We start from the raw sequence: 27,663 nt of genomic DNA, 5'->3' as shown, positions 1-27,663 counted from the left end.
CTGACCCTCTTGAACTGTGCCGTCCTGACCCCAGTATGCTGCCATCTGTGCAGAAAAAAAGCAAGCACACCGTAAACATTAAAGAGGAAAGTTTAATTATTTATTCTATTATTTATTGCCATTTCTAAAAATACATTTTATATCAACAGCTCGCTGATCACATCAAACCTCCAAGGTAAAAATGTTCAGAACCCCCGGTCTAACCTGTCAGGAAAACAGGTTCTCCATCTAAAACAGCGTGTATTTGTAACGTCTTCTATGCTCATACAATGCATCTCTCTGGAAGTTTCCTCCATGCATGTAACATGACCTTGGTAGAAAAAAATAACCTTTATTTACAGTCTATTTCTGATAACAGATAAATCACCTGCACACCTTGCTGACTCTTTTTCTATGTACATAAGGCAGAGGGAGTTTTTTTTTAACTGCTTACCTGCCTGCGAGTTTGTTTCCAAGATTTATAGTAATGCTGGCCATATACATATGGATTTTCGTTTGTTTAAACCAGGGGCCTCCAAACTTTATATAAAAAGGGTTAGTTTATTTTAAGGGGGGGGGGGGGTAGACTAGGGCCAATGGGAGTAGAAGATGTCCTGGTGTCCAGTGGGGAGTAAACAATGCCCTATCTTTGGTGTCAGTGGGAGTTGTAGTGCCCCGTCATTGGAGGAATAGTGCTCTATTGTTGGTGTCATTGGACAGAATTCTGTCCCATCATTGGTGTCAGTGGGAAGAATAGTGCCCAATTGTTGGAGTCAATAGGGGGATTTTTAGCCCATCGTTGGTATCAATGTCAATGGAAGGAATTAGAAAGTAGGATGAGGAGTAGAAGTTTTCCTGGTGTCCAGTGGGGAGTAAACAATGCCCTATCTTTGGTGTCAGTGGGAGTTGTAGTGCCCCATCATTGGTGTCAGCCCCGGTTCACACTTGTGCGTGTGCGGGGTTCGCATGTAATGTCGGAGCGCACTGCTCCGACATTACATGCGATCGGCTGTGCGGTGCGAGTTTAGCCATACAAACTGTATGGCTAAATTCACATCGCACCCGCAGCAAACACGCACAGGAGGCATTTTTGCAGCCGCATCAGGATCGGATCGCACAGCAGTTCACACTTGTGCGATCCGATCCTGTGCGAACTGCACGATCGCACTGCGATATGCGATCAAACTGGGGGTGTCGTTAAGATTACATTGACACCCCCAGCGGATCGCATATGGCAGTGTGAACTGCCGGGGGTGCGTGTGCGATGCGGGAACAGGCTGCGAATTCGCAGCCTTCCCGCATCGCATAAATGTGAACCGAGCCTCAGTGGCGGGATTAGTAGCTGGTATCAATGTCAACGGAAGGAATTAGAAAGTAGGATGAGAAGTAGAAGACGTCCTGGTGTCCAGTGGGGAGTAAACAATGCCCTATCTTTGGGGTCAGTGGGAAGAATAGTGCCCCATTGTTGGAGTCATTGGAAGAACAGTGCCCGATTGTTGGTGTTAATGGAAGCAAATATGCTCCATCATTGGTGTCAGTGGGAGGATTTGTTCCCCCTTGTTGGTGTCAGCAACAGGAATTCTGCCCTGTTGTTGGTGTCAGTGAATGGAATAGTGCCCTAAAGGGCAAGATAAAGACAAGTAAGGGGCCACATCCGGGCCTTGGGGGGCAATTTGGAGACCGATGGTTTAAACTGAAGGAAAAAAATGTTTTTTATATGCTGGCCTTTTCCTTGTCCTGTTTGATTAGATGTCCATATTCATCCTTCATCTGGCCTACACTGTCCTTACTTTTTTCTGTTGCTTGTAGAACTTGGCAATAAATGTCTCTCATAGTCTAAATTAGCTGCTTCAAATAGCTTTCTTGCATTTCTTATATCCCCTGCCCTGTAGAGGTGCCTTTTAAAATGAATCCCTCTGCACCAGGGCTTATACATTGTCTTACAGCATGTTGTAGTAATGTGTGTTTTATTTAGCATTGCCACAATGCGCATGTGCAATTGGGCTCCTAACTTTTCTCACTTTTACTAAGAAATAAAATGAAAAACCTCTACTACACCTAGTACTGTACACGCTTTCCATTTACATCTGCAGGCCGGATTCCTTATTTTATCTTCTTTGTAAAAGCAGCCTCGCTACTGTGGAAGTGTGCTAGGTGGTGAGTTGGCAATCTCTGTCACAATATCCTGACCAAGTACTGTAGTGACAGTCTGTAAATACTTTTAGTCTATATATAGTTGGATATCTCTGCTAGCTTTCTGCACAGCTGATTGGTGAACTGTAATCGACTTTTAAAAGGAGAAATACAGTCCAAGTTCATGTGCTGTACTTCTGTGGATCACAGGAATGCAGTTCGTTCTGCTCTGTGAACTGTTTTCAGCAGTCAGCAGACTGAAGCCCGCTGACGTCTGAGCCAGTCCAGGCTGGGGCAAGCTTGCCACAATAAAGTCGAGATCCCCCCACAACCCTGGACTGGACTCCACAGCCCTGCGCTCCAGTGACAATCACCAGCTCGCTGCTCACAGAGCTCTGAGAACCAACCAGTCAGGGGTCTTTGACTTGGTTCTCAGTCCTAGAGCTGGCTGGAGACAGATGCAGCATTCACCTAAGTAGGTATGATTTTGAAAAAAAAAAAAAAAACACAACTTCTCTTTTAAAGAGACACTTTTACTTTGTCAATTCAGGACGAAGTGACGATGTTTCTTGGTAACCTACCTCCTCTGCAAAGTATTCTCTTTAACCACTTGCCAACTGCTCACAGTATATTTACTGCGGCAGTCAGCCCCTCACAGGCAGAGCGACGTAGGTCTACGTCGCTAGCCTGTGAGGCTCTGGGGAGCGAGCGCGCGCCCGCTCGGTCACGGACCCCCCCCCGCGCGCGTGTGACCGGTGGACCCGATGTCCGCTGGTCACTCGGCGATCGTCGGGGGAGAGGGAGAAAGGCAGGCAGCTAGTGTAAACAAGCCACCTGTCATTCTCCCCGGTGTAGAAACAATGATCACACGGTTCTACTATGTAGGACCGTTGATCATTGTTCCTACACCTCAAGCCACAGCCAATCACAGTTAGAATCATGCCCCTAGGGACACACACAGCCCCTCCCTCTCAAATAAAGTTAACCCCTTCACTGCCAGTGTATTTTTACAGTAACAGTGCATATGTATAGCACTGATTACTGTAGTAATGTCACTGGTAACCCCAAAAGTGTCAAAAATGTCAGTCAAGGGTCCGATCTGTCCGCCGCAATGTCGCAGTATTGCAAAAAAAAAAAAAAAAAATCGCAGATCGCCGCCATTACGCGTAAAAAAAAAAACACAACAAAAATGACAAAAAGCTTTCCCTTTGTTAGTAAACGCAATAACTTTTGCGCAAACCAATCAAAATACGCTTTTTGCGATTTTTTTTTTTACCAAACATATGTAGCATAAAACAAATTGGCCGAAAATGTTAAAAAATTTTGATTTTTACATTTTTTTGGGGGGGAATTTCATATAAAAAAATGTGAAAAATATTGTTATTTTTGCAAAATTGTCGCTCTTTTTTTGTTTATAGCGCATGATCAAAAAAAAAGAAAAAAAGAAAAATCGCACAGGTGATCAAATACCACCAAAAGAAAGCTCTGTTTGTGGGGAAAAAAGGACGTAAAATTTGTTTAGGTACAGCGTCGCATGACCGCGCAATGGCCCGCAGGTCACGCAGTGCCGAATCGCAAAAAAAAACCCTGGTCAGGAAGGGGGTAAAATCTTCCGGGGCTTAAGTGGTTAACACTCCCTAGCTGCCTTCCCACTGCAGTAGTCAACCATGGTTAAGCTCTGGTTTCAATGACAGTGTTCAGGCCTGGTGACAGCACAAGCACTGTCGCATGGGGGGGGGGGATCTCTATGCTCCTCTATACCTGAAATCAACACAACATTCAAAAAATTAAGCAAGGGTTCCAACAACATGTTAAAGACATTGAGGGAGCATTGATTGGTAATTATATCTTGCTGGGGGAATGCTGGGCTATCAGCAGACACTGTCACATTTTCGAAAATATAACAGTGTCTGAAGATTCAAATATCCACTTCCAGACCAGCGACGTACCCATTCGTCATGGGTTATACCGGGATCCCCCCCGGTACCGTTTTTTTAGAGCCGGTGGTCAGCTCTCTTGTAAAAGCAATCCTAGCAGCTAACTAGCTGCTGGATTGTTTTACAAGCAGCAGGAGGGGACTCCCACCCGGAGACCCAAGTGACCAGCTGGCATGTCCGCCGGCTCTTCGGAAAGCCGGACAAAGCCAGGATCGGCTTTGACCAGCTCCCCACTATGAAAATCTGGAAGGGATGACCTGACATATGTCGTTTAGCCGGATGTCAACCGCACCATTTTTAAAAAATCAAAAGCGTTCGAAAACACCGATCTTGGCTTTTTGAATGGGCAAAGGACATATTTGGGGTCTTATAGACCCCAGATCTCTCCATAAAGAGTACTTGTCACTGCCTATTGCAGTTACAAGGATGTTTACATTTCTTGTGATAGCAATAAAAGTGATAAAAAATTTAAAGCAACGGTGCAAATAAATAAATAATGATGAAAAAAAATTAAAGTGCCCCTGTCCCCTGAGGTGAATGCATGTGTCGGCCCTGCACGCAGGCAAACAGCGATTGTCCCACACATGTGAGGTATCACCTCCCTGAACATCAGATCATGGGCAGTAATTCTAGCACTAGACCTGTTGTGAACATCTAAAGTGGTAACCTATAAAAGGCATTTAAAGGCTGTATGGGCCCCTGATTTCTAACAGCAGCCATGTGTACAGTTGTCTCACTTTTGGCACATGTTACACCAGGATCAGATAGGTATCCAGGCAGCAGTTTCAGCCTTTCCAAGACTGGGGTGGACTTTGTAATGCGCACCCGCTACTCATTAGGGGGATGACAGATCCGCTCCTTAGCTAAGCAGAGCGGACACGGACACAGCCCCGCTGTTCTCAATGGGACTGTCAGAAGAAAAACTGACAGGTGGACCTGATCAGACAGCCTGTGTGAAACCAGCCTTATGCCTCCTTCACACGATCAGTTAATCGGATGACTTATCGCATTTTGTTGCATGATTGTATTGAATTCAACAATGCATACTAAACTTATGATTTTTTTTCCCCCATGATTCTGGAAAAGCTTCCTGGTTGCGTAGCTACATATCGAATAGTGCAAAACAAAAACAATGGCAGCTGGGCTGTTTCCGGGTTATTTTTGTGTTTAGAAACATGCGCGGTCTTTGTCTATAGATTTTTAGCGAATGCATACTTACTGTACTGATTATACGATTGTCGTTCGCTAGGCTATCGTACGAAAAAAGTTTTCGGGTTTGTCCCTTCGGATTTTGTTGGACGAAATTACGTGATCGGCTGCCGAAAGCTGTGTGCTAACGATCAGATTATTGTGCGATCAATTAGAAAATGTTTTTTTTCGTACGATTATCTGAATGTGCGTACGAGGCATTACACTGGATACACACTATATAAAACTTTTGCTGTTCAATTTCCTTTAGCTATACCTTCAACTATGTAGTGCAAGGTCCTGACTGATTGCATACAAATTGATGTTTAGATTTAGGAAGTTTAGGTAAATGTTTAGGTGTGACCTCATATTATATGGTTTTAGTAAATCTAAAGGAAAAAATCTAAAGAACATTGTATATTGTGTATCCAGCCTTAGGTAGGGAGTTGGTAACCCCCAGGCTCCTTCTTTCATTGCACAATGATAACTTCATCAAGGCTGCCATTGTCCTGTAATTCATTTGATTTCAATCTATCCTAGAACATATTTACCATCGACTGGTCCAGTGATGCACAGTAGGTAGAACCGAGGAGCCATCCAGTGATTTTTGGTGAAGGCTGCGTGGTGCCATTCAGGGTTGTACTGCTAAACAGTGTGGATGGAGTAAACTCCCCTGCTGGCTGTTGGATGCAGTCATTACTTGGCTGACAATTTTTCCACCCATCTCCTTTAATTTTTTAGTCAGTTTGTTGGACCAGGTGGTGCCAATAGGACCACCATCAGTTTTAATCAACAGTAATCATCCAAAATTGAAGTAATGTATGGTTAGCAATAGCAAGTTAGTAGGTTGGCTAATGGGATTTGGGAACTAAATTAAAGGTTCCTGCACCTGCAACCACCCACAGCCAAATTGTGTTGCTCTGCAAAATTCATTCTTAATGGCACCCCCTTGCATCTCAACCTGCAGCACGCTTTCGGGTACTGCAGGAAAATCGCATGGTCAAAAGCACCATGCAATTACCCTGCAGCTGTGTTTTTAAAAAAGGGTTTTTTTGTAGGAAACTCAGGCACTGCAGTCCTTTCAAATGAATAGGGAGCCGTGCCCACACAAAAGTGGGCTGCACAGGTGTGAACCAGGGCTTAATGATGGACAAATAGTCCTGCATACGACATACCTTCTGTCAGTACTATAGAAACCGTACTGTCTGTGATACTTTTTTTATTTGCATTAACATCTAAGTTTTCAGGACAACTTTTCGGGTATGCCATCTTCTTCAAAGTCTAGGGCTACTTTCCCACTGCTCCGTTGCAAAGATGCTGTAAAAACGCACACGTTTCCGGTGTGTTTTGAACCTGTAAAAAAAGGACATGTGGCTGTGTGAAAAAACACAGTTTTTGATGTGCTTTTGCTGCAATTTCTATTTATTTCAATGGAGAGGTGCAGTTTTTTACCACACCAAACATGCACCAAAAATGCCGCAAACAGGACTTTGCAACTGACCCGCAATTGACCAGTGTGAAGAGTTCCATAGGATTTAATGGTCGTGTTTTCTTCCTCTTTTTTTTTTTTAATGCAAAAACGGAAGAAAACTGATCTGTGTGAAAGCAACCTAAGGCCCCTTTCACACCAGTAGACTGATTAGGACCATTTTTCAGACGGACCGAATCAGACCACCCATTCTTCTCTATGGGGTGGCAGATGTCCATTGGCATCTGGTCTGATTTGGTCTGCTAAAAATAGATGGATGGGATATGTTTGCCATCCATCCGGCGGATCAGATGACAACCGGAAGAAAACGGACACGCAGTCGGTTTCCATCTGATTGCCCCATAGAGAGCAGTGGGCTATGTCTGCATAGCGGACACAGACCTGTCACTGCCTGCTCAGAGAGGATCAGTGGAGAGATCCTTGGACGCATCCCGCCTTGTGTGAAAGGGGCATAAGTCATTACTATTATTGTTACTGCTGACCTCTTCAGCCTATGAGTCTTGATTCACAATCACACTCCATTCCTGTTCAAATCACGTGATTATTTGTAATGCAATTTGAGCCATTAATTTTGTATGGCTCAAATCGCACCCCACCCGCAGGAAAGGTGCAGGCACCTTTCTTTTTCCTCCCACTGGAATCAGATTGCATGGGTGTTCACACCAATGCAATCTGATTTAACCAATCGCACTGCATTTTGCAAACCATTTTTGGGGTATCGTCAAACATCAACAACCACAGCAGTTTGCATGAACGGAGGGAGATTGTGATGCGGTACGGGAATCACTGCGAATCCCACACCGCAGCAGTGTGAACCGGCACTAAATATTGCTAAGGCTGGCCATAGGTGGATCTATTTTTATGTATGTTTTGGATTAGCCAGTAGGCTGATAAAAAAAAAAATCAACGGATTCCCCTGTCAACTCAAGCAAGGTGGATGCAGGAATCTTCCTCGCAATTCTTTTGTGTTCTGACCAAATTAAAATTTTCCAACATGGAGTGTAGTGCGTTACTGCAAAAATCATTAAAAAAACACATATGTGTGAATCAGGCCTATCAGAGCATCCTCGAGGGGAAGTATCTAAAAGAAACACTTTACTAAATGAAATGTGGAGGTTGACCTTGAGAATGTCTCATTCTGAAAATGCTAGTTACCTGGCTAAAGCGCTTACCCATACCTCCCAACTTTTTGAGATGGGAACGAGGGACACCTATTAGCAAAAGTAGGGTAGGCATAGGACACACCCCCTGCCATGCCCCTTAAAGAAGATTTATATAGTTAAATCCACAAGTGCTTTCTTTTTTACCACTACTATTCCTTTATATTGGCTTTTGGGATTTACAAATGCAGCCATTTTTAATTTGGATGAAAGGTTTAGCACTGGGAAACTCTTTTCGAAAGATAAAAGGTGCATTTTATATACAACTATATAGATCAGATCAAAATGAGGGACAAATGAGGAGGACTTTGTTCCAAATCAGAGACAGTCCCTCGAAATCAGGGACAGTTGGGAGCTTTATGTGACCATCTCAATTCAGTACCGTGGGCCAATTACTCAGAATAAGCCATGGTTTACACTGCCACGACTTGTCATGCGACTTGAGAGTTCAAAGTCGCATGACAAGTCGTGCCCCATTAAAGGCAATGGAACCATTCTAAGTCACTCCGAAAAAGGCACCTGCACTACTTTGGTGCGACTTCAACATGACTTGCATTGACTTCTATTAACAGTCATGCAGAGATGTTGAATTTTAAGCCACGGTAGTGTGAACAAGGGGTAAGTTTGCAGATAGGGATGTCTGACTAAGTGCTCTTTCACACACTATGTCCGTCAAACGGACTCCGTTTTTCTCAGCGGGGGATCAAGCCGCCGATCCCCCGCTGAGCAGGAGGACAGCTGTGTTTCCGCGCTGTGTGCGGAGACACAGCTGTCAGTTCCCCATGCATCTCTATGGGGAAAATCGGATGGGAACGGACCGTCGGTCCGTTCTCATCCGATTCCGATCCGCTGGACGGATGGAAAATAGGGTTTTCATCCGTCCAGATTTGACGGATCGGGTCGGATGTCAGCGGACATGTCTCCGCTGACATCCGATGCCCCATAGGAATGCATGGGGGGACCATTCAGATCCGCCAAAAAAACGAACAGGCGGATCTGAACGGTCCGCCTGTGTGAAAGGGGCCTTATGCTGGCCATACACATTTTACTTGATTTTTTTTCATTCAACCTGCAGGTTGAATGAAAATAAACTGATTTGTCGACAGTACAAATGAGACAAATATCCCGCTGTGGCTATTGTATTGGCCCCGCCAGCTGTCAATATTCCTAAGCAGTGATTGGATGCAGATGCTGTTCGGCCCAACAATTTTCCACCTGTCTAATTTTTCAGTCATGGATTGTCGTGCAGGTGGCGGCAGCAGACAGGGCCACCCACTAAGTGAATTTTTACAGGTCCAACAGGAACTGGCCAGCCAGTTCTGACCTTTCTGATCTGCATATTTGTTCCGGGTCAGTGACTCCAAAAGTACTGAGGCCAGAAGGCCAGCATAACAGCCTGACAACTAGTATTTCATCAAGGAGGTGAGCAATCTCACTTGATTGTTTAATTAGGAATCAGCAATCCCAGGTAAAAGCCAAGCGTAAGCTTTATAGAAAAGGCAAGCCATACCTGGTCCTCTTAAGTCAAAGCAATGAATATATAAACCTAACACACTAACTGTGTCCCGGGAATTGACCAGCCCAATGCTCAGATCATCTTGTGCACAAATACAACCTTATGGATGGTCTACATGCTGCAACCACTTAGCGGAGGTGATGTATGTACACCAAACCCAGAGCAATATGAAGGAACACATACATTGAACAAAGGAGAGTTTGATGAGTTTGGGAAGTGTTGATCTAGTCATGAAAGCAGGAGACACATTTTAAACATATTACCTCCTGCTTGCCGCTCCCCAAGCACCACTTAACACTCTACCTATCTTGATATAGTCATGGAAGCTTGTAATTTAGATCGGTTTTATTTTCAGAAAAGGGAATCTGGGAAGAGAAACTGCTGACTTGTTTTTAAAGTTGCACACTTCAACCTTATCTAAACCCAAAACCAAAAAATAGAATATAGTAAGGCTTACTCGTAGATGTGGTGGCTGCGTTATTTTTTTACCTGGATACCCTGCAAATAACACACTTGATGTCGTAGGGCAGTGGTCCTCAACTCCGGTCCTCAGGGCCCACTAACAGGCCAGATTTTAAGTATTACCTTGGGGAGATGCAGACTAGAGTATTGCAATCACTGAGCAGCAAATTATATCAGCTGGGATGTATTTCAGTTATCTTGCAAACCTGGCCTGTTAGTGGGCCCTGAGGACCAGGGTTGGGGACCAAGGTCGTAGGGTGTCTACTCTACACCTGCACTGTATCTATGGAAGGAACCACACTTGCCTGTGTTCTTTATTACATGGAAGTGATAGGATTTCCAGTTTCCATAAGGGAGTATTTTTCTGTACTTGCTGATAATGTTCTTAGCCTGAATGAAAGAAAACAAATGCAGCCATGACATATAAGAACTAGTAAGCTGCTATCTATTACATTGTTGTTCCTGGGTCTAGTTGTCCTTTCAGGGCTGCCTTTCTGATTTTGGTTTTATTTTGATCGAATAACTGACCTAGAACGAGTGTGCAGCATGTGAGTTCAGGCTTTGTCTCAATTTCGTGGCTTTTGAGAGAGTGATGCAATGATACAGGTGACAGATCTGGAGCATATAATTCTTAAAAACAAGGAAGAAAAAGCGGTTCTTCTAGGTTCATGTAAGCAGTACTATTACACATACTGTTATGTATTGCCTGAAGGACGCCTGGGCGATCTTAATCACCTGTTTATTGAGAGCTCTACCCATGTGCTGGCACTAGCCTCATTAGGCCAGAGCTTTACGGGAAATCTTTGGTAGCTTAGTCATGCTGCTGAAATCACTAGTGAATACCTTCTAGGAGTAGCAGTTGATCGCTAAAGAGATGGAAAAAAAGTGACATCTTGTAGCTATCGCATCGCATTTGCACCAAATGGTGCAGGACCCCTTTTTTTGGTCCGCACTGGAATCTGATCGCATGGGTGTTCACACCTATACAATCCAATTCCTGCACCATTTCACAGTTTGCACTGGAATCTGTGACCTGATCTGGGGGTGTCATTACATTTACATTGGCAGATTTCAGTGTGAACCACTGTGCGATTCTTGTGCAATGCGGGAACCGGCACTGAATCGCAGGGTTTTCCGCATAGCACCAGTGTAAACCGGACCTTACACATGAATAGACTATTGTGCGATCACATTGGATTTAATGCTGCTTGTAAAGCTTACTCCATAGGAAACCATTTTCCATCTGTTTAGCGATCAGTTTCTACTTTACTCATGAGTTTAGTAGCATAACTGAACTTCTAAAAAATATGTTCTGTAGCTCTAGCCCAGTGGTCTCCAAACTGGGGGCCATATGCAGCCCTCAGCTTGCTTTTATCTGGCCCTTGGGGCACTATTTCATCCACTAATACTGACAATGTGGTATAATACCCCCCCCCCCCGACACTTATGAAGGGCATGATTCCTCCCAATGATGGTTCACATTTCCCCCCAAAGACACCAGCAATAGGGTTGATTGTCCCAAACAATGGGATTCAATTCCTCCCGCTGACACCCAGGGTGGGACACAATTCCTCCCGCTGGCACCCAGGGTGGGACACAATTCCTCCCGCTGACACCCACTGTGGGACACAATTCCTCCCGCTGGCACCCAGGGTGGGACACAATTCCTCCCGCTGGCACCCACTGTGGGACACAATTCCTCCCGCTGGCACCCACTGTGGGACACAATTCCTCCCGCTGGCACCCACTGTGGGACACAATTCCTCCCGCTGGCACCCAGGGTGGGACACAATTCCTCCCGCTGGCACCCAGGGTGGGACACAATTCCTCCCGCTGGCACCCAGGGTGGGACACAATTCCTCCCGCTGGCACCCAGGGTGGGACACAATTGCTCCCGCTGGCACCCAGGGTGGGACACAGGAAGCTGTTTATAAAAACATGTACAGTCTATAGCAGAAAATAAGGGTTTTAAGCACTTGAGCTCCGAAAGATTTTACCCCTTTCCTGATCAGACCATTTTTTTGCTATTCGGCACTGCGCTATTTTAACTGGTTATTGCACGGTCATGCAATAATGTACTTAAAAGCAATTTTTATAATTTTTTTTTCACATAAATAGAGCTTTCTTTTGATGGTATTTGATCACCACTAGGTTTTTTATCTTTTGCGATATAAACGAAAAAGAGACGGAAATTTTGAAAAAAAAAAAAACTATTTTTACTTTCTGCTATAAAACGTATCCAATAAACCTAATTTCTTCATAAATTTTGGTCAAAATGTATTCTGCTAGAGGTTATTGATAAAAAAAAAAAAAAAAAAAAGAAAAAAATTCCAATAATTGTAGATTGCTAGGTTTGCGTGAAAGTTATAGCGCCTACAAATTATGGGATATATTACTAGTATTTGTGTGTATATGTGTGTGTGTGTGTGTGTGTGTGTGTGTGTGTGTATATATACACACACACAGTATCTCACAAAATTAAGTACACCCCTCACATTTTTGTAAATATTTTATTCTATCTTTTCATGTGACAACACTGGAGAAATTACACTTTGCTACAATGTAAAGTAGTGAGTGTACAGCTTTTATAAGACCCCATTCACACTGGGGCGATCCGACTTGCCGGGGCGACCTCGGAGCGGCCGGCATGGACTTCATAACATTGAAGTCAATGCAGGTCGCTCCGGGTCGCCCCAAAGAAGCTCCGGACCCTTTTTCTAAGTCGGAGCGACTTGTCTCGCTCCTATTAGAACGGGTCCACAGCTTCTCTATGGCAGGCGACCTGTCAGGCGACCAGGTCGCACCGTTTAGGTGATATTTCCTTTGCATGCAGCCGATGACGTCATCGGAGCATGCGCTCTGAAGAAACGCCCACCGGTGCCGTTTCTTCAGAGCCCTGTGCCGTGACCCGCGACTCCCGCACGCATGCGCGGGAGTGACGTCATTTGGCTCCGCCCAGTAATACAGCCAGAGTCCACAGACCCAGAAGGAAGACGGGCGAAGATAGATGTGGCCGCCAGCGGGGACAACGCTTGCAGGTAAGTGTGAGGAAAGGGGAGGTAATATGGCGCTGTCAAGCTAATAAATAGGAAAAAATAAATAAATATGTCTTAAAGTGCACTGGTGATAGGTGAATAAAAATCAAAATATATAAAACTTCATATGGTGAATCCTTAAAAAGTGTAAATAAGTTTGAAGAATTTGGTAAAAAAATGTGTATCTATATAATGATAAATAGATAGGAAAATTAAGATATAAGTGATAAAAAATCAATGTGTAATCTTAAAAATATATGTATGACTATATAAAAGAATTATAAAGTGGTGTTATAAATATCCTCCATATATACTTAAAGTGCTAATTAATCAGATATATATTGTGCTAGTGGGCCAAACAATAAATAACTTTGTATAAATCTGTGCACATACAAATCATAAATAGTGTCCCAACAGTTTAAATAGCATAAATAAATAAATAAATATAAAGCGAATATATAGGAAAATTGTCCATATAAATAGCCAAATATTAAATGGTGCTATAAATATAATTGAGTCCCAAGAAGGGTGATGAAGCAGGGATTTGACAGGATAAAATGGATTACAGGACTTCCAGACTGATGGGGGTGCTCAATACAGGAATCAGTGCTCCCCTCCTATTATTCCCGCACTCACCAGATGGTGGTACCCCCACAGGGGTAATCAGCGTTTGGGGTGACTCTCAGAGGTCCCTCCGAAGGTTGGCTAGTAATCCACTTAATCCCGACTTCGTATCTTACTCCAGGGGAAATTGATGAAAAATCCCTCCTCTTAGAGTACTCCAAAAATGTTTGAGAGATCCGGATGAGGAAAGAAAGAAGGGCTCCAATAGTGAAGTATTGCAAAAAATGGGTGCTTTATTCGTATAAAATTACAATACTCACATTTAATAGAAAAAACAGTGCATGTATGTCCTAGGGACCGCAACACCCTCGTGTGGCGGTAGTTCCGGGACGCGGTGCGTTCCACCGGCCGGATGTGCGTCTCAGTCAACAGGAAGCGGAACTGACGTAACCACGCTCTACGCGTTTCTCATGACGCGCCGAAGAGGTTTTTTTCCTATTGGCGGTCATGAATTTGCAATTAACGTTGCCTGGCAACCAGGAAGTATAACACTAGGCGGACCTGACGTGACCATACGCTGCTCCTGATGACGTCATTGATGACGAAACGCGTAGAGCGTGGTTACGTCAGTTCCGCTTCCTGTTGACTGAGACGCACATCCGGCCGGTGGAACGCACCGCGTCCCGGAACTACCGCCACACGAGGGTGTTGCGGTCCCTAGGACATACATGCACTGTTTTTTCTATTAAATGTGAGTATTGTAATTTTATACGAATAAAGCACCCATTTTTTGCAATACTTCACTATTGGAGCCCTTCTTTCTTTCCTCATCCGGATCTCTCAAACATTTTTGGAGTACTCTAAGAGGAGGGATTTTTCATCAATTTCCCCTGGAGTAAGATACGAAGTCGGGATTAAGTGGATTACTAGCCAACCTTCGGAGGGACCTCTGAGAGTCACCCCAAACGCTGATTACCCCTGTGGGGGTACCACCATCTGGTGAGTGCGGGAATAATAGGAGGGGAGCACTGATTCCTGTATTGAGCACCCCCATCAGTCTGGAAGTCCTGTAATCCATTTTATCCTGTCAAATCCCTGCTTCATCACCCTTCTTGGGACTCAATTATATTTATAGCACCATTTAATATTTGGCTATTTATATGGACAATTTTCCTATATATTCGCTTTATATTTATTTATTTATTTATGCTATTTAAACTGTTGGGACACTATTTATGATTTGTATGTGCACAGATTTATACAAAGTTATTTATTGTTTGGCCCACTAGCACAATATATATCTGATTAATTAGCACTTTAAGTATATATGGAGGATATTTATAACACCACTTTATAATTCTTTTATATAGTCATACATATATTTTTAAGATTACACATTGATTTTTTATCACTTATATCTTAATTTTCCTATCTATTTATCATTATATAGATACACATTTTTTTACCAAATTCTTCAAACTTATTTACACTTTTTAAGGATTCACCATATGAAGTTTTATATATTTTGATTTTTATTCACCTATCACCAGTGCACTTTAAGACATATTTATTTATTTTTTCCTATTTATTAGCTTGACAGCGCCATATTACCTCCCCTTTCCTCACATTTACCAAATATAGTTATCTATATTTTTGAGGTAGGCTGCAGTCATTTATTTACTTAATTTCCTCCAATAGCGCGGAAACTTTCCCCCTATAAGCTTGCAGGTAAGTGTCACATAATGTGCTAGTATGCGATGCATACTAGCACATTATGCATTTACTTTGCAGGGAAAAAAATGAAATGAAACAGGAAGAGTTTACTTCCTCTTTAATGTCTAAACCGCTGGCAACAAAAGTGAGTACACCTCTAAGTGGAAATGTCCGAATTGGGCCAAAAGTGTCAATATTTTATGTGGCCACAATTATTTTCCAGCACTGCCTTAACCCTCTTGGGCATGGAGTTCACCAGAGCTTCACAGGTTGCCACTGGAGTCCTCTTCCACTCCTCCATGACGACATCACGGAGCTGGTGTATGTTAGTCATTGCGTTCTTTTACCTTCTGTTTGAGGATGCCCCACATATGCTCAATAGGGTTTAGGTCTGGAGACATGATTGGCCAGTCCATTACCTTTACCCTCAGATTTTTTAGCAAGGCATTGGTCATCTTGAAAGTGTGTTTGGGGTCGTTATCATGTTGGAATACTGCCCTGTGGCCCAGTCCCAGAAGGGAGGGGATCATGCTCTGTTTCAGTATGTCACAGTACATGTTGGCATTCATGGTTCCCTCAATGAACTGTAGCTCCCCAGTGCTGGCAGCACTCATGCAGCTCCAGACCATGACACTCCCACCACCATGCTTGACTGTAGGCAAGACACACTTGTCTTTGTACTCCTCACCTGATTTCTGCCACACGCGCTTGACACCATATAAACCAAATAAGTTTATCTTGGTCTCATCAGACCACAGGACATGGTTCCAGTAATCCATGTCCTTAGTCTGTTGTCTTCGGCAAACTGTTTGCAGGCTTTCTTGTGCATCATCTTTAGAAGAGGCTTTCGTCTGGGATGACAGCCATGCAGACCAATTTGATGCAGTGTGCGGCGTATGGTCTGAGCACTGACAGGCTGACCCCTCACCCCTTCAACCTCTGCAGCAATGCTGGCAGCACTCGTACATCTATTTTCCAAAGACAACCTCTGCATTTGACGCTGAGCACGTGCACTCAACATCTTAGGTCGACCATGACGAGCCCTGTTCTGAGTGAAACCTGTCCTGGTAAACCACTGTATGGTCTTTTCCACCGTTCTGCAGCTCAGTTTCAGGGTCTTGGCAACCTTCCTATGGCCTAGGCCAGTGATAGTGAACCTTGGCACCCCAGATGTTTTGAAACTACATTTCCCATGATGCTCCACTACACTGCAGAGTGCATGAGCATCATGGGAAATGTAGTTCCAAAACAGCTGGAGTGCCAAGGTTCGCCATCACTGGCCTAGGCCATCTTTATGCAGAGCACCAATTCTTTTTTTCAGATCCTCAGATTTCCAGTACGAGAGAGTGAGAGCGACACCAACTTTAACACACCTGCTCCCCATTCACGCCTGAGACCTTCTAACTCTTAACGAGTCACATGACACTGGGGAGGAAAATGGCTAATTGGGCCGAATTTGGACATGTTCACTTAGGGGTGTACTCACTTTTGTTGCCAGCGGTTTAGACATTAATGGCTGTGTTGATTTATTTTGAGGGGACAGCAAATTTACATTGTTATACAAGCTGTACACTCACTACTTTACATTGTAGCAAAGTGTCATTTCTTCAGTGTTGTCACGTGAAAAGATTTAATAAAATATTTACAAAAATGTGAGGGTGTACTTACCTTTGTGATACTGTACACTGAATAAAAAGTGTTCTCCTAATTTTTTTTTGAGCAGAGTATAGCATCAAGTCAATAAAACCCCTGGGATATTGATCTGGTCAGTTAAGTAGCAGAGGGTGTTGTTAATCCGTTTTAACTGCTTTGGTGTTTATGAAATTAACAGGTGCACTAGATGGGCAACACAGACAACCTCCAAAACAGAAATGGTTCTACAGGTGGAGGCCACTGACATTTTTTCCCTTTTCATCTTTTCTGACTGTTTTTCCATAGCATTTGGCTAGGGTCAGTGTCACTACTGGTAACTATACCTGGACCCTATAAAGGTTGCACAGGCAGTCCAATTCCTCCAGGATGGCACACCAATACGTGCTATTGCCAGAAGGTTTGCTGTGTCTCCCAGCACAGTCTCAAGAGCATGGAGGAGATTCCAGGAGGCAGGCAGTTACTCTAGGAGAGCTGGACAGGGCCTTAGAAGGTCCTCACCCATCAGCAGGACCGGCATTTGCTCCTTTGTGCAAGAAGGAACAGGATGAGCACTGCCAGAGCCCTTCAAAATTACCTCCAGCAGGCTACTAAATAAAAAGTGTTCCTTTAATTTTTTTGAGCAGTGTATATGTATATCTATATGGAGTGCATCTGGAAAGTATTCACTTTTTTCACATTTTGTTATGTTACAGCCTTATTCCAAAATGGAATAAATTAATTAATAAAAAATCACACGTACATAAGTATTCACAGCCTTTGCTCAATACTTTGCTAAAGCACCTTTGTCAATTACAGCCTCAAGTCTTTTTGAGTATGATGCTACAAGCTTGGCACACCTATTTATTGGCAGTTTCTCCCATTCTTCTTTGCATGACCTCTGAAGCTCCATCAGGTTGGATAGGAAGCATCAGTGCACAGCCATTTTCCGATCTCTCCAGAGATGTTCAATCGGGTTCAAGTCTGGGCTCTGGTTGGGCCACCCAAGACATTCACAGAGTTGTGCCGTAGCCACTCCTTTGTTATCTTGGCTGTATACTTAGGGTCGATGTCCTGTTGGGAGATGAACCCTCACCCCAGTCTTAGGTCCAGAGCGCTCGGGAGCAGGTTTTCATCAAGGATGTCTCTGCATTCATCTTTCCCTCGATCCTGACTAGTCTCCCAGTTCCTGCCGCTGAAAAAAATCCCCACAGCATGATTCTGCCACCAAATATTTCACTGTAGGGATGGTATTGGCCAGGTGAGTGGTGCCTGATTTCCTCCAGACATGACGCTTGCCATTCAGGCCAAAGAGTTCAATCTTTGTTTCATCAGACCAGAGAATTTTATTTCTCATGGTCTGAGAGTCCTTCAGGTGCCTTTTAGCAAACTCCAGACGGGGTGCCATGTGCCTTTCACTAAGGAGTGACTTCCGTCTGGCAACTCTGCCATACAGGCCTGATTGGTGGAGTGCTGAAGAGATGGCTGTTCTTCTGGATGTTTCTGCCCCGTCCACAGAGAAACGCTGGAGCTCTGTCAGAGTGACCATTGGACCTTCTCCCCCAATCACTTGGTTTGGCTGGGCGGCCCACTCTATGAAGAGTCCTGGTGGTTCCAAACTTCTTCCATTTACGGATGATGGAGGCCACTGTGCTCATTGGAATCTTCAATACTGCATTTTTCTGCATCCTTCCCCTAGATCTGTGCATCGATACAATCATGTCTCAGAGGTCTACAGACAATTCTTTGGACTTCATGGCTTGGTTTGTGCTGACATGCACTGTTAACTGTGGGACCTTATATAGACGTGTGTGCCTTTCCAAATCATGTCCAATCAACTGAATTTACCACAGGTATACTCCAATCAAGTTGTAGAAACATCTCAAGGATGATCAGTGGAAACTGGATGCAACTGAGCTCAACTTTGAGTGTCATGGCAAAGACTGTGAATACTTATGTACATGGGATTTTATTTTTAATAAATTTGCAAAGATTTCAAACAAAATTTTTTCATGTCATTATGGTGTACTGTTTGTAGAATTTTATGAAAAATAATGAATTTAATCCATTTTGGAATAACGCTGTAAAATAACAAAATGTGGAAAAAGTGAAGCGGCGGCTGGTCGGCAAGTGGTTAAGGGAGTTGTGAAAGTGGTTCATCGTTCTCTATTTTCCTATGTACAATAGTGACTCACTGACCCAGGACATATAATGTACACATGCTTTCTATAGGTACTCGCTATTGAGCGAAGCCAGAATCCTGCATGACGGCTCTGGATCCTGTACCTGCACAAACAAGTCTTGTATGACAGCACCTATATGGAAATTCTGACTAATTAATGCTTCGTAGCCTAATATTGACCAACTATGATTAACAAACGCTCCTGTTGTTTAATGCAAACACACAGCACTATGATCTAAGCAATTTTTTACTAATAGGGATAATCTTAAAGCGGTATTCATCCCAAAACCAAAAATGTAATATAGTGCAGCTTACAACCATTAGATGTGGTGGCTGTATCATTGTTCTTATCTTTTGGCTTTTTTCCCCTCTGTTTTCACCTGGTGATCTGGCCAGCAACACACCTCCTGTTATAGCAAGACACAACTCTGGAGGAATGAGCACAGGGGGCACAGTAGACAGCAGCATTTAGTCCCCTCACCCAAGCCAGATCTATCTGTCTTTGGGTCTAGGCGCCGGCATGTTTACTTTGGGAAGCCCGCTGTGAATGCTTGCAGCTTTACAATGCGCATGCACGAGCCAAGCTGTGCTTTGTAAATGGTGGCCTAGATTTCTGGGACCTGTCATGTATCCCAAAAGCCTGCAAGGGAAGGGAAGGGGAGGAGGACTCCTGCTCAGATTATGGCAGGATCACCGGAGGTGGGAGCAGGTACCTGTCCAAGCCAGGTACCCGCTCCTTCCTCAAAAAAATAAAGTGCCGTAACCTTGGGTGGGGGCAGACAAGTGGAACTTGGAGGGGGGGGGCATAGACAAGTGGAACTTCCCCTTTTGGGTGGTTTGTCTCATCCATGTTAATTGATACATTCTGTAAAAGACTGTAAACCATGCAGTAAGCTATGTAATATGTTGTGACCTGAAATGGAAGAAGTTTCTGTAAAGTAAAGCAAGGTTTTGTTGCCATTGACAAGTGCCTTATTAGTTTAATGCTTGGGAAAGGGGGTGTGGGCATGGCTTATCACAGTCATAACAGAGAGGGCCGTCTTATCGCCATACCCAATGTTTAGGCGTATACCTCTGGTAGCCTGCAAGGGCATGAGCGCTCCCCCATTCCAGGTCCCCAGAGTAATCCCTGCCCACAAACAAACTACAAATCGGACAAGTAGATGTCTCCTGCACTCAAATGTTGCGTTAAAACCAAAATAACGATGGCTAAATTGTTGGCATCTAAAGTATTGCTGCCCTCTCAGGATGATGGGTATCCACATGAACTAAAAGCATAAAAAACAAGAGACGGGCGCACTGACCTAGTGCAATATCCTAAAACACAATATGGAAACACTGACAATACACATAACAAGTAATTAGCCATCATGATGGCTCTGAGGAAGAGGGTTCTCCCTCGAAACGCGTTAGCCCTATCTATATGGACGACTTCAAGTCTTCTTGTCGCAATTAAGTATTCTGGTCCTGCGGTCTCTGGGTAGCCGAAGGAATCCTTTGGTTCTATGCTTATACTTAGCATACTCTTGTGAGTATAATGTATGACGTGGTTTTTAATGATTTTTCAGTAAATGTTTTACGATATTGCTCTAGGTCGGTGCGCCCTTCTCTTGCTTTTTAAACAAACTACGAATGCTCATTTAATACCAAACATAGCTTTAACTTGACCCCTTTCTCAGATCTCTAAAGCACATCCACGCCCTAGGTCAATTCAAATATTGAACTGCTACCTAAGAATTCCTGAATCTGTGCTAAAGTCAGAAAATCCATATACGAGTATTCATAGTCAGATTATTTATGCTTTGTCAGTTTCTATCAAAGCAGAAGTCAGCTGGTGGGTAGATTCCTATTCTATAGACATGAGGTTGATATTTGATCTGGCCGAAACTGTCAGGATCAGGTGACCGTCATCTCTTGTCTATGTCTAGCTTTAGCTAATTAGGCAGTTGGGTGCAGAAGATAACTGGAAGAATAAATATTTATTACTAACTACGTAGACTGGGTGTCCCTGGAGTTATTTTAAAGACTAATAATTCCAGGAAGATCCCCTCTCACATGACCTAGTTTAGTGTGGTTTGTGCTGGAGATATTAACAGGGTTGCCAACTGTCAGTAAATTTACTGACAGTGTGTAAAAAGCAGTGACTTTTACAACTATCCATAAATATCAAGGACTGATAATTTGTCATGCTGTGTTGACTTTTGTAAATCTAAACCAGGCAAATTACTTGTTATGTGTATTGTCAGTGTTTGCATATTGTGTTTATTCCGGTTTTTTTATATTGATTATCTTAAATTTAATAGGAGTTCTGTCATTTTTCAGGTCGTCAGTAAAAAATGTGCTCCGCCAGTAAATTTCCCATGTTTTGTCAGTAAAAAATGCCGCGGGAGTTTGGCAACCCTGGATATAAAACGTCCTTTTTAATAAACCTGCAGAAGTGTTCACATTTTAGCTTTGCTCTATGTAACATTCTTCATACCTATGATCTATACAATGTGCGGTTTGTGACACTGTGCTAGACCTGACATACTCCAGACTGCCTCTGTATGCTGTACAGTACATTACATACTCCGCTCTGAGTGCTATGCTGTATGCTCTACCTTGAATATTGTCCTGTATGCTATACTCTATCCCACTATTCATCACAGTATCATTATATAGAAGCTAGTATTATCACTAGAACGTTCAAATTACATCCCTTTCAGGGATGCTAGTCAGTTTTTAAATAATGGCCTGTACACACGAGTTTACTAAAGTGAGGAAAATTCTCATAGTCGACAGAATAAAATTCAGACATGATATAATGTTTTGTAGGGTATTTGTATTGTATTTTCGATCAAACCACAACTGTACTGATTAAACGAAAATCGTTTGAGAAAAAAATTCCATGCTTGTCCCATCGGATAATACCGGATGAACTGTGATCGGCTCACGTTTGTTTCAAATCGGTAGTTTTTGTGCAATTTTCGCATCATGTGTACTATGTGAGGACCATAACCGATATTCATGTTCGACTAGAGCAGTGGTTCTCAACTCCAGTCCTCAGGACCCACTAACAGTCCAGATTTTAACTATTACCTTGGTGAGATGCAGGCTAGAATACTGCAATCACTGAGCAGCAAATTATATCACCTGGGATGTATTTCAGTTATCTTGCAAACCTGGCCTGTTAGTTGTTCCCAATGACCGGAGTTGAGAACCATTGGACTTGAGTGTACCTTTAAAGTGTTACTAAACAACAGTAAAATCAGTCTGTATATGCCGTAAAGCCTGATTGTTCTACTCACTGTGGGACCTAAGGGGTAAATCCTGCACATTGTGTAAAAAAGCTGTTTGATCCTGTCTTCTCTGATCCTCCCCTCCTTTCACTGTCCTCAATCCCTCTCCTGATAGAACAGAGGCTAGGGGACAAGCTGCACATGCTCAGTTTGATGTGTAGTGCTAGAGAGATTTATTTTTTTTCCTTGGGAGAGTAGATGTGATTAGCACAGGGCCAATCAACACTGTCCAGACAGAGGGTCAGGGGTCCTGCAGCCTCATAGGACAGTCAGAGGAGAATGAAAACTACTCCTACAAGCTTTAACCAGACGCTAATGGAAGTCACAAGACTGCTATATACTGCTAATGAGAGAAGGTATTTAGCCGTTTATATTTACTAAAATAATTGCATTTCCATGTTCTGTGTGCAGTGGGGGACCAGATATAGTGAATGCAGGGTCCTGGGTTTAGTAACACTTTAAACTGAAGTTGATTACATTGTACAGCACAGAGGTACCTACTTTAAATGAGCCTTTATCAGCAAGGTCACCCTGTAATTACAACTCTAGCAACATTCCACCCAAAGGTTCCAGGGGGACCCAGGATCCGGGGAGAGATATGGGCATATCAGCAGGGAAACATAGCAGACTCAACTTTGTAATCACCACAGAAAGAAACAAAACTGTCAATAGAAGTGCTACAAAGGCCCAAAAAGTTACAGGAGGTCTGCTGTTGTAAGGCAAAAGTGAAATGTCAATTTGAATGACATTTGAAATGTCACTTAAGACTGCATCACTCCATCAGATTTTCTTTTGCAGTATGGGAGTCTGGCTCCCTATAGTGAGAGAAAGTAATTGATTTTACCAGTAGGGATTTTAACTTGTGTGATCTGATTTTACCAGTAGGGATTTTAACTTGTGTGATCTGGTCAGTCCTTCTCTTTTCTCACTAAAGAGGCAGTAAAAAATGCTTGTGCTGTGCTTCAATTCTATAGGCAATTTGTGCAACAGTGACAGGTCCTAGTTTGTAAAGTGATGGGCAGGTGACTCCCTGCACATTATTTTCAGAGAGACATCTGCCCCTCCTGTGGCCAAATATTACAGGCACTTCAGTGCTCATTCACACTGCACTTTTTTGTTGTCTTATAATCCCATTTCACATTTATCAAGTTGTAGGCAAAGCTTTGCTTGTTCTGGCCTCACCTTACAGTTCTGCTTGAGAACCAACTGTATTATTGTTCTGTCTGTAGGACAGAGATCTAAACCTTTCTGCTCCATAAACTTCAGATACCATATTTCTTTGATCTCAAATTTATTAGAACAAGCCAGGTGAAACTACAAATTGATAAAAACATACATCAATCAGTACAAAATTGCATACAATAAAGAAACAATGCTCTAAAATGCACGGTGAGGTAACAAGAACTCACTTTTTAAGCTCTCACGGGGGTGATGGTGAGAGATAGAGAAAACATGCCTTGCTGCCCTGCTGTATCTTCTCAAAATGGTAGCTGATTCACTTCCTGTAGAAATCTCCCCAGAATGCTCTGGTTCCGAACAACTTTATTTAACACATTCTGAGATTACAATATGTAATACAGCAGAACAACTGAAGCTATACCAAAAAAGAACAGTAGGTGGCGCCTGCACTCTGTACATACCTAACTTGTGTGAATCAAGAAAACCCAACATGCTATTTTAAGAAACATGAACACAAGTAATCAGAATAGAAGTTTGGTGGACAGAACAATTATACCGACTGCTCTATACTAGAATTTTAGCAGAGAGGAGGAGAGGCATGGGCAGATATTTCATGTAATAATTTCATATAGCTGACTTAATGCGTTGGATTTACTAAAGGCTTGCAGCAAGTGCAGTTTCTGCAGAGCTGAGTAAATGAGAAGAGCTTCACTTTGCAAAGAATACCCAATCGCGTGCAAGGAAAATAAAGAAAACTGCATTTTTTGCTTTCACATGATTGGATGATGGAAGTCAGCAGAGCTCCCCTTTGTTTACTAAGCTCTAGAGCAACTCCTCATTGGAAATCTCCCCATTTGGAACACAGATGGCAAAAAATAAACTGCCAGGAGTTATAACCTTTCCTTACTCTATCCAAAATGGAGAAAGTTTTGCCTATAGTTATACTTTAGTGCCTAATTGATTTTTACATCGACCATGTGCTACTTAAAAATTTCTGATCCAACCCAATTGGTATTTGTGTAAAAACTCTATGGCCCCGCTGTCTAGTCGTAGGTAATCTGGTGCAGGGCTGTGGGTTGTTAAAGTTGAATGCAAACATGAGACTGAGCAATTATGTGTTGGCATAGCTCACTAGTTCCTTTCACCATCCACTTTATTTAATCCTATTTGTTTGTCTTAATCATTTCTATCAATATTTGATATTGTTACACTTGTTCAGTGAAACAAAGAACAATGTACTAGTGACTTAACACACAGTAACCATTCACAAATTGTAGTAAACTAAAATCTGTTAACTTTTAGAAATTTGATGGGAATCATATAGGACTAAGAAATAGTCATGATTTGGGGGTACATTTCATAAATGAGACATTCTTCTATGCTAGATTTCTCAAGATTGATTTTGTGTTTTCAGTTGCATCCAACATGATATATTTACCCTTTGCTTCATTTTTTTTAACAGGCATTAGATTTTTTATGGATGAGCCTTTCATACCGTCCAAGGTACAGGACCGAAACCAAATGAAGATGGAGTTACCCAACAAGAAAAAGAAAATTCTCCTCTTAGGATGTATCTTTGTTTCAACTGTAGTGTTCTCTATCCTGTACAGACTGCAACTTCATTTACAGTTTTTAAACTTTTCTGCTAATCTGCCTATATCTATCATCTGTCCACAGAAGGACAACAAGCCCGTGGAGTCAAACCATGATCATGAAGATACGAGTACTGATGAAATTGTTAAAAAGTGTAGAAATACTGGAATATGGACAGTTAAACCTGATGGCAGGTTAGGTAACCATATGGGAGAGTATGCCACCTTATATGCCTTGGCCAGAGCAAACAAACGCCAAGCCTTCATCCTTACAGATATGCATAACTATTTAGCCCCTATATTTAAGATCACTCTGCCAGTGTTGCATAATAATGTTGCTGTTCGTGTTCCATTTCAAGAATACTGGATACATGACTGGATGTCTGAAGAATATAATCACATTGAAAGTAGTTTTATCAAATTTACAGGGTACCCTTGCTCATGGACATTTTTTCACCACCTTCAGGATGAAATCCGAAGGGAATTTACAGTACATGACTATCTTAAAAATGAAGCCAACCATGTCCTAGAGACCATAAAAGGCTCCAGAAAAAATGTGACCTACATTGGAGTTCATGTCCGAAGAGGTGACTATGTGAATGTCATGCCAAATGTTTGGAAGGGTGTGATTGCAGACAAAGGTTATCTGGATAAAGCCATGAGTTATTTCCGTAACAAATATAAAGAACCTGTTTTTGTGGTGACCAGCAATGGTATGGATTGGTGTAAAGAAAACATTGACAATTCCAGAGGAGACGTCTTCTTCTCTGGCGACGGTAATGAATCAACTCCTGGAAAGGATTTTGCACTTCTGGTTAGTTGTAACCATACAATCATGACAATTGGGACCTTTGGTTTCTGGGCAAGTTATTTAGTAGGAGGAGAAACAATTTACCTCACAAACTTTACATTACCAGAGTCGGAGTTCTTAAAACTTTTCCATTATGATGCAGCATTCCTCCCTGAATGGATAGGGATAGCTGCAGATTTATCACCTCTTAAACACTGATACAAATGCTGGAATAGCCAAAGCTGCCTGTGCCTCACACACTCTAAAACATTGAAACAAATACAGACTGCCATATTGCCATTACTGTCTCTCAGAGGGAAAAGACATTTGGATATATTTGCAAAAACTGGAGCAGAATTGATGATTCTTTGTGTTCCTTCAGAAAGTCAAATGGGATCAGTAGCTAAGGATAACATTTTAACAGTGGCTCTTGTTTTCCTCCTAGTACATGAAGTTGGCTTTTAGTAGATATTTAAATCCTGCTGATTCTTTTTAGATGTGAATATTTTGTACTTGTACTATTTATTTTGTGGATTCTGCAGGGGTATTCTAGCCTTCTGTCTTGAACATTCCAAGGCAATTCCAATTTACTCTAAAGCTGACAATCACTGCTTTTATAAGTAGGTGGCAAGCATTGTTACATCTATACGAGCTTCCTCATACAGATACAGTAGAAATTTTGTATACATTAAATTGTATTTTGATTGTAGTTCACTTCAATCAATTTCAATGATTACATTTAATGCAAATGGTGCAGTACTTGGCACTTTGAAACCTATGGTGAATGCATTCATAAAGTTCGACAGATAGGGTGAGCACTAAATGGAAGCAATAGTACATGCTCAGTACTTCTGTACTATTACTAGTGAAATTTCTTCAGAATTGAAGGCTTGTTCAATAAAGTGGTAGAATAACCCACTAAAACAAATCAATCTTCAGTTTCCCTAAATTCGTTCTGGTAGGTTTCTGTATTTTGCACACTTTTTGGTTCCTTAGCCTCAATGCACTATAAATTTATACTAGTAAATCTAATTCAGCAAAGGAACAAGTCTTGCCTATAAGTAAAGTAGTTCAGTAGCTGACTGGAGAACAATGGAATAACAGGTTTTCTCACTGTGCTGTACCTCCACAACCACTGCCAACCATCAAGTCAAGGGTATGTGGACTTGCTGACTACTGTCAAAGGGAGGAGGAACTTAACATTGCTGCCTTTTAGAGTTGTGCCACCAAAGACAACTCCCCACTCACTTTGCCGCTCACTTTGCACACATTATAGAAGGAACCACCCTGCCTTTCCATTTATGCACATTATTACAGACTATAGCATATGATAATATACATTGTGCTTAGGATGGTGATCCATTTGTTCTCCAATAACGAATGATCACGTCAAAAGTAGTAAATGGTTGCCACCGTCCCTTTTTATACACTTTCTATACAAAAACCTCATGGGATTTTGTAGGCAACCAAAATCACAAAATGTTCATTGTTAGAAATAAAAATGTAAAACTTTTTTTTTTTATTGCATATCATAAAAAACTCCTGTCAATTTGGGAGAACTTTTTTAACGTAATGAACATTTTTCGTGTTTTTGGTTGCCAAAACAATTTTGTATAGAAAATACATTTATTCTCCTGGCACTGAGAGTGAAGTGCTGGAAGAGTTCATGGCTTGAAGGGGGCAATGGTGGCTGAAGAATTCCTCCCCACCCCAGGAAGATTATTAGTATATCACAGACTATTTATATATGACTGCTTTAACTAATGTGTGCCTTATTTATAGTATTATGCAAATGATTGTTCAGCTAAAGGACAATAAGTTGAAAGTAATTACCAAA

General features: G+C 42.3%; 1 protein-coding gene across 5 annotated transcripts in view; it reads left to right on the top strand.

Annotated features, from left to right (window-relative positions):
• The window catches only part of LOC309568641 (galactoside alpha-(1,2)-fucosyltransferase 2-like), a 348,880-nt gene extending 321,847 nt beyond the window's left edge, over positions 1 to 27,033 (top strand). For all 5 annotated transcript variants that reach the window (XM_082274366.1, XM_082274367.1, XM_082274370.1 and 2 more), the window contains one exon: positions 24,907 to 27,033. In XM_082274366.1, coding sequence (XP_082130492.1) covers positions 24,907 to 26,045 — 1,139 coding nt within the window. In that variant the 3' untranslated portion in view covers positions 26,046 to 27,033. The remainder of the gene's footprint in view (positions 1 to 24,906) is intronic.
• The last annotated feature ends 630 nt before the right edge of the window (positions 27,034 to 27,663 follow it).

The sequence above is a fragment of the Pelophylax lessonae genome (assembly GCF_965119305.1).
Source record: "Pelophylax lessonae genome assembly, chromosome: 12".
Lineage (NCBI taxonomy): Eukaryota > Metazoa > Chordata > Amphibia > Anura > Ranidae > Pelophylax > Pelophylax lessonae.
Note: the sequence above shows the minus strand (reverse complement) of the source record. Positions and strands in the feature narration are given on the sequence as shown.